General features: G+C 34.2%; 1 protein-coding gene across 3 annotated transcripts in view; it reads right to left on the bottom strand.

The window, feature by feature from the left end:
- Positions 1-4,539, bottom strand: part of LOC131063139 (ycf20-like protein) — a 42,944-nt gene extending 38,405 nt beyond the window's left edge. Inside the window, exons 1-3 of one of the 3 annotated variants that reach the window (XM_057996907.2) lie at positions 4,203-4,538; positions 1,074-1,155; positions 711-814 (exon numbers count right to left, since the gene is read on the bottom strand). Coding sequence is in view for 1 of the 3 variants with exons in the window: in XM_057996905.2 (XP_057852888.1) it covers positions 1,074-1,079 (6 nt within the window). In the remaining 2 variants the exon portion in view is untranslated. Of the gene's footprint in view, positions 1-710; positions 815-1,073; positions 1,156-4,202 lie in introns of all 3 variants that reach the window. The other 2 variants (XM_057996905.2, XM_057996906.2) reach the window with 2 other exon arrangements.
- Between the last annotated feature and the right edge of the window lie 4,267 nt (positions 4,540-8,806).

Here is an 8,806-nt window from a genome sequence, read left to right on the forward strand (position 1 = left end):
ATAAAATTTGTAAATTCTGGTTTTTTTGTGTAATAACTAATATTTTGTCTGATTTCCTCTGACTCACTCATAGGCCCCTTGAATTGAAACATCACTTCATCAGTCAGTAAGTTATTTTGCATGGTCATGACCTGGTGATATAGACCTCATGGAAATTTGATTTCCTTTGAGGAGAGGTGAGGTAGATTAGTTTTGTGCCCTGCCCGAGTTTGTGTCAAACAACACAACGATGGATTATCGCTAGAAGGAAATCCTGAATACCAAAGTGTTCAAAATTCAAAATATATTATTATTTTATCGTACAAGTCAGAACACCAAGCTATAACTGAGGCCAATCATCACAAGATCAAAGTCCATTGAAGAAGGTTTTACGCTAGTATATCTCACCCAGTACAAACAAAAAAGAATTGACAAAGGGAAATCAAGGTCAAGGCATACTGATTAAGCTAATTTATCACCAAGATCTGGAGCTCCTATTTAGCCAGTGGTTGCTTGGCTTAGTGAGGGAAACTGCCCTTTCGCTATTCAAGGAGCCATCCATGATTTGCCAAAGAATCCTATGAAATTAAGTATATTCTAGGTGGTACTAGTACAGCAGAAGAACATAATCAAGCTTTTAAAAATGCGATAATCAGAACAATGTTCATAATGAAGATGTGGCATGCCAATCATTTCCTTATACATTGGATGGGGTGACAAATAACTAGTACCTCAGCTTGCCAAACGGATCGATTAGAAATTGGAATGAATTAGAGATTGTAATTCTCAATCACTTCAAAGTTCCCATTAATCCAACAATATGTTATTTGTCAATCTGCAGCCATTCATAGAGAGCATAATGAATCACCAAGCATGTTTAATACCCGATTTCATTAGTTGTACACTTTGGCTCAAAGATCCATACACCCAAACAAATGAGGTTGTTGTTCAAACATATCTCCAAGCTTTAGATGCAATAATCTCCATGTTTGTAAGCAAACCCACTATTCTTGCTTCTTTGACTTTGGTATACAGAAAAGCTGTTAAAGTAGAACAATAAATGATACCTCAAGTGTATAGCGCCAATCTCTTACCTTCATTGGATCAACAATGCTGGTTGCTTTTATCTAGGACAAGGTTAGATTTATAATCCAGCTTTGCTGAATCAAATGATGCCTACAAATCAAAGAATCCCTCAGCTTACAAATTAACAAACTACCAACAAGTACAATCACATTGTTTCTTTCGAAAATCTCTAAGTTAATATAACATTTCTCAATAATCAAGGAATTCAAAATCATGTCCAAAATCATCTTATGACAGTAAATAATCATATTGCACTCTCACCTCCGAATACACAAGCATCTACAAGTAGTGCAAAGTACCTAAAATTAGCCTACAAGCATGAAATCAAAGATAGAGGATAGCCAAAAAATGAAGTTAATATTGAGCATAAATTTCATTCAGTTAAATAAGCAAGTGCCTCAAAACTAGAACTCAATTAATTCTCAAAATAAAAATTATAATTTCCAAAGGCCAACTATAAAGTGGAATACAAAGCCAAACAACAGAAATGTGCCTAGCCCACTTGAAAACACAAATCAAAATACTAGTGGTACAGGTGCAACACGAATTTAGTTGACTTAGCATTACCTAAATCATGTAGACTTCATGGTGCAACTGCACATTCAAAAGCGGATTGCCTAAAATTCAAATTAGCCTCTTAGCAAATTTCAAAAGTGTTAAGAATAGAACCAGAAAGATTAAAACTCAGAAATTAGAAACACAAGAACAAGAAGCACAAGAATTTATCCTGGGAAAACCCTCCACCTAAGGGTGAAAAACCCAGCCACACCAAAAATTAAGTTTTATTGAAGATGCAAAATAGAATACAAAGCTCTCAAGCTTGAATAAGAAGTCCTCTAAATTTGATTACTGACACTTAAAAATTAAGAGAAGATACTGATTATATCTTCTGAAGACTGAAGCTTCCTCAATGCGACTATAGCATAATCTTTAGAGTCGCTGAAGAATATACAAATAGAAAAAATACTTTATGCACAGAAGAACACCAAAGCATATAAAATAGATTGTCTTCCTTATGGATTTTTACACGCACACCAGACAAACTACAGACACTGCTTTATAGGAGAAAAAAAGGGCTCGAATAGATATCTCGAGACGGAGGAAGGCAGAAAGCCACGACGCCATAACTTCGACGGCAGTTACAAAGCAAACCGAAGCATACTCCCGCACCGACATGAGCCACATAAGCATTGTCACAAATGAACTCGCACCGACAAAAGCCAGATAGACGATGACATGAATGAATCTCTCCTCGGAAGGAATACGAAGAGAAAAGGAGATGAATCACAGGAGACACGAGGCATTCATAAGTGCACAATCAATACAAGAAATGCTGTGACAGATATGATAAAGAACCGAAACACTTCCAGCAAACTTAGAAGCGATGAAATAAGCCACAACGAACATAGAGCTCAAAACGGTCGAGCAAAATTTACGAACTGTGAAGAGATGCGACAGGATAAACAAAACAACAGCGAGAAGAAATTCACAACCATCGCAGGTAATGATGTCTCCTGAAGTTAAAAACACTAACTAAAAGAAGATCAAAAATCTTGAAATTGTGCCTATAAATTAGAATACCATAAACAAGACTCATGATAGCTATGAGATAGTGTTGGTATTGGAACTGCTACACCTTTAACCTATAGCGTGCTTGGAGATATGTGTAGCCAACTTGTGACTACCATACCCCTTTATTAAGTTATATAAGCATATGTATAGTCTTATATAGGTAATTAGGTCAGCCAAGGCAGCACCCATGGCATAAGCATGGTATATAGAGGAGGTAATGGTTAATTTATTATCATCATGTTGTATATTGTGTTCTTATTGAAAATTATTTGAGGTAACCCCTTCGAAATAGCTTACTTTTTTGGAGGTTGCCCCATCAAATTGGTTTACTATTATCATGTATTTGCAGCATATTTCCTATCATATTCTTTATCTTATGCAAACCAATCTATTACAATTAATATCAAAGTATTATCTTGGCATCTGGAAGGTAAGAAACCAGGCAATTTCTTTCGTTTTTGGACATTCGATTGTTTAACACACATTTCTCTCAATTTGGCAAATTTTTTTCTGATTTTTGGAGGTTTGTTCAAGGACATATTTAAGTTGCTACAATCCAAAATTTAGGTCCTTTGAAGCCAATTTGAAAGAGTCATTACAGAATTAGGTTTTTCACCAATTTCGCTCCCAAAGCTTCAAAACAGCTAATCTCTTGGTGATTTTTTTCAGCCAAGTAGGATCAAGACACATGAAAGTTACAGTAAAAATTTCAGCTTATTTCAGTTCTTTACCGTTAGTTATTGTGAGTATCATTCTGGCGGCATCATGGCAAAAGCTTTTACAAGAGGCAATGGAAGGAATTCAATCACACTTAGAATTTCTCCTTATAAAGATGACCCAATATTAGAAGAGCTGTATCCATAGCTGTTCAAAGATTCTATAAATGAAGCAACCACAAAGTTTAAGGAGGAAATATTGTTAGTAGCAGCTAAGAAAGAAGGTAACTATTAAATAACCAAAAAAAATAGATTGTATCATGTAAGCCTACTAATCTCTGTTACTATGGATTTATTTACAAATGTCCAATATTTCACCAAGCTCCGATAAATTGGACATATAAGATTCGAAATTGGGTCATGACCATCCCCACAAACCAATTGAAGTCCAAGCAACTGCTAGTTTATATCAATGAATTCCCAACAAGTACTTTTTCTGTAGCTCGTTTGATGTATAATATATCTGTCAAATCTCTGTTAATTCAGCACGACCCTATCAAAAAAGCTTTGGCCAGTAATTTTCCCCAAAAATACCCACGATTTTAAACAACCCTAATTTCCGTCCGCTTAAAACCCAGTCCCACATTTGCCATTGCACAGCTTGGAGACATAAGGAACGCCAAAATACAGCCAGAAAATCGTGGGAATCTTTCATCATGGTGAATGGAGAGCTAATTAGAACCATTTATGACATCTATGTCTGGTATTTAATAAACAGGCATCTCCACTCTAGGGTTTTTGATCGCGCTAGATTTTCTGCTTTCAAATTTCGATTTTTACATGTGGGGAAAATATCAAGCAGACTGTAACAGACAGTAAAATCGTGTCTGATGAATTACAAAACTTTACCTGTACGCCTGTCTTCACTAATGCGGAACACCCATGATTGTCGCCCTTTGATCGTTCATCAGCGATCCAATGAGCTCATACGTGAATGAACAGCGAGTGGCCGGCACTCGTGATTAATTGACTTGTCTTAGGAGGTAATCTGTCGCTCCATAATTTTGTTTTAAATTAACTCTTAAACAAAAAAAAATAGTTTTCATTTTTTTTTTTGAAATAGAAAGGTTTTTATTTCCATCCCCAGTACTGGGTACGCTAAACACAAACGGTATGCACTAAAGTTCTGACAGGAAATTTGCGCAAACTCCAGCAGCTCGAAAACGAATTCGACGATAACAGCATTGGGGGAAATAAAATGAAATGATTTCGCAGTGTTCCAAATTAAGCTTAATTGAACCCCAACTTTGATCCTAATCTTATTTAAATCTTAATTCAAATTCATTCTAACTCTTATTAATAGGGATAAGATTAGAGTTGGAATTTGAATTTGGGTTAGATTTTCAATTAGAAATAAGGTTAGAGTTAAAGTTGAGGTTAGATATAGAATTAAAGTCAAGGCTGGGAGTAGAATTATTGTGAGCAATACAATTAGGATTAAAGTTGGAGTTAGAATTAGGTTAGGGCTAGAGTAACACTTGTAATTAGTATTAGTTTTAGGGTCGAGTTAGAGTTAGGGTTAGGGTTAGAGTTACAATTACACTTAGAATAAATGTTTTTGATATTAAGTAGTAGCAAAACAAGGATGTTGACCTAGCATACAAACAGTCCAAAGGCAACATTAACTAGCCAGTAATAGCACCAAAAGTCCAAACTAATAATATCAAAAGTACTTTCAGGGATGTTGGAAATAGCTTTGCGCCAAATTGGGGTGGATAATTGCACTCCCCAATAGCATTATGAGCCTATTTAAATATTAGCCCAGAATGTATAGATCAAGTCTATGTGGAAACCTTTGGATCACATCTCCTTCTTTGTTGATATGTGAACTTTGGAAGGAAAGAAACTAGAGAATTTTCTAAGATAAGAAGATGAATAGGGAGGCTCTACTAAATAAAATAGAAGCTGTCATTGTGGAAATAGTTAACAGTAGACTTATAACTCATTGTCCAAAAGTAGTCCAGTTCACAAATTGGGATGGCAAAATTAGGTGGAGAGAGCATGGATTGATGATCCCCCTTATTTTTGGCAATAGAGAAAATGTTAATAAGAATAGCAAATACTAGTGTGTATGGACCCCTCCCAAAGAAGGTTGATTTTCAAGCTAAATTTTGATAGGGCGTCCTGAAGGAACCCTAGGATCTCAAGAGAAAGTTGTGTAATTCATTATTGGGATGGGTCAGGAGTAGCTAAATTGGCAAAACTCTTAGAGAAGGATACCAATAATATAACAGAATTCAAGGCTCTAGCTGAAGGTCTCATCTTATGTAAAGATTTAGTAACTAAGGAGGTGGAAATAGATGGCAATTTTATAATAGTTATCAATGCAATCATAACAGGAGTGACTTTTAATTGGAGATTGAATACATTATTAAGTAGAGCCATCGACCTACTAAAGTTCTTGATGTTGTCACCATAAATCATATATATCGAGAGGCAAATGGTATAGAAAACTAGTTGGCAAATCTTGGAGCAGATGGTATGGAATTAAGGAGGGTGGGAATTGAATAGAAGTCTATTACTCTATAGTAAAGTCAAATTTAAATAGAGAAAGACATTGTTAGCTAGCAAGGAAGGGGTTCAATTTAAAAAAAGATGAGTTGGACCAAGTGTATAGCAATCGAGCTTAAATATGACGATCAAAGCTAGCATCTCCCCATGAGTTGATTTCAATTAATATTTGGGGAATTGGAAATCTCAAAGCCCAAACAAGTATTTCCTGGTCAAATAAGTTAGCTCCCTTTTGTTTTTTGTTTTTTGGTCAGAGGTGTGGATTTCCCTTCTTTTGTTGAGGGCAAGGGAATAGCATAATGTTTCAAGTCACAAAAACTAACCATGAAAAGGTTATAACCTAAAGGAGGACTATTGGGGGTAGTTTTAATCCCCTATGGGGTAGTTGGGCTGGAATTGGTTGAAGTGGTAAAACAGGAAGGGGTTTTGTTGGCATCTATGATCCTTAGACACTTCTTATTATTATTCTGACCAAAAGGGGAGTCCAAAATAATAGTCATAAGTGGGAAGTCAATGTTGATTGGCATTCGTGACAATCAAAGTTAGGGTTAGGATTAGTTTTAGAATTAGAAGAAGTAATTTTAACTCTAAACCTAACCCTAATCCTAAGTATTAGTTACAATTAAAATAAGTATTAGTTTTAGAATTTGAGTTAGAATTAGGGTTAAGATTAAGGTTGGGGTTCAATCAATGCTAGGGTCAAGATTAGGTTTAGGGTTAGAGTTACAATTACTATTAATATTTGGGCTAAAATAATGTTAGTGCTAGGTTTAAGGTTAACATTAGAGTTATGATTAAGGTTAAGAATAGGGTTAGGGTTAGAATTAGAATTGGAATCAGTGTTATTTTTAGGGTTAGCATTAGGGTTATGATTGAAGTTACAATTCTAGGGTTAGTATTGGGGTTAGAAATAGTATTAGGGTAAGGGTTGTTAGGAAATAAGCAAGTTCAATACTAAATATTGTGAAGACCAATCTCTATCGAATAAACTAATCAAAGAATGAGATACAAGACTTGGATAGCTGGAACATGAAAAATTGAAATTCATATGAAAATTTGAAAATCAAGTTGCCTTAATTGCACGGAAAATCAAGATTAGATCCTTCTTCTTAATGATACCCCAAATCAACCTGTTTGTCATGCTTAATCAACCTATCTTATGTGAACTTATAAAAACAATAAATAAATATTTTATATCAACATAAAAATAGCATCAATTAGGAATAAATCAATAACATAAGATCAACATATAACACAACATTTACATGGAGAAAGCCTTGTGGGAAAAAGCTCCACTAAGAAGAGAGGACAAGCTTGCATTATCAACAATAAATTTTCTTACAAGACAATCACTTCCATTCTCCTCTTTTCCTCCACCATAGAAGCACCTATGCACATGTGAACAACCTCCTTATGCCTCCCATCCATCCTTCATTCCTACAAATAAATCTACATTCAATTGTTACCCCCTTATTTTACACCTAAAATATTGAATTTATTGAATGGAAAGAGCTCCAAACCCACCAATAAAGATACCAAAAGAAGCCTCTTCATTCCCCATGACCACAACCCTTGGAATGCCTCCATGAAACTCAAAAAGATGTCAATTTTGGCTCAAATACTTTCCCTCCAACTTAGACACCCATTCTTGCAAGATAATTTGGAGAGGCTCAAAGGTCACTCTTTTTCTACTTCTTTAAGTCATTAAATGTCTTATTCTAGATGTCCATAAGTGAGGAAAACAATATTAAATGTTTGTGTTCACAAGTCACTTTTACCATTGTTAATTGAACCCATCACCCCTTATGAATGTATTACAAATAATGGTGAGAATCAAATATCACAAATTATTTTTGATACATCCTAAGTGCATTAGGAAACTTTCCAAGGATGTTGGAACCATTTCATTGGATTTATAAGGTAGATGTAAATCCTAACAAGGGTTGGGGTAAAGGTAATAGTTATAATTAGTGTTAGTTTTAGGGTTGGGGTTACGATCAAGGATACAATTAGCGTTGGTTGAATTCATTTAACATTAGAATACTTTTTGAGGTTAGTGTTATTGTTAATGTCAATGTTAACTATATAGAGTTACAATGAGGATTAGAGGTAGGTGGGTGATAGTACATCTTGATTTTTTTTTTAAATTACACATTTTTTAGAAAATATAATGATTTAAGCCTTGAGAGGTCCCATTTGAAGTAATTAATTTAAAAGCATTAGATCTAAAACTATTAGGTCAAAATCTCTTGGATAGATACCCTCTACTCTTAATTCATACTTGCAATGGAGTCTCCTTCACACCTAACTGTGTTTCACACATGAAAAAATTAAAAAATAGAGAAAAAAATTGGTAAAAAAATCTTTTTCCTAGGTATTGATATCCTCATTTCAACACAGAAAGAAGAAGTTAATTCAAATGCATACAAAAAAAAATTATGCATTACGAAATATGCCTCTATCCAAATTAGAATTACTCCAACTTTAAAAATTAACTAAAAAAAAATATGTAACAAAAAATTATGAAAAAATATCTATCCACTAGATATTGGTGTGACAAATCTATATTTTTAAAATTAGAATTGCATTCTTCCCATAAAAAATGTTATGCACTACACAATAATTGTCAATTCTGAAAAAATGTTGATTACTATAAATATTAAGTTATTAAAAGTTACATAAAAATATGGATGATTAATTTATAATTTTATATGTATATACATATGTGTATGCATATGAATATGTGTATGTGTATGTGTATGTGTTGCATATGTGTGTGTATGTGTATGTGTATGTGTATGTGTATGTGTGTATGTGTGTGTGTGTGTGTATGTGTATGTGTATGTGTATGTGTGTGTGTGTGTGTCTATGTATGTGTATGTGTGTGTGTGTGTGTGTGTATGTGTATGTGTATGCATATGAATATGTGTATGTGTATGTGT

The sequence above is a fragment of the Cryptomeria japonica genome, chromosome 11 (assembly GCF_030272615.1).
Source record: "Cryptomeria japonica chromosome 11, Sugi_1.0, whole genome shotgun sequence".
In the NCBI taxonomy this organism is placed as follows: Eukaryota; Viridiplantae; Streptophyta; class Pinopsida; order Cupressales; family Cupressaceae; genus Cryptomeria; species Cryptomeria japonica.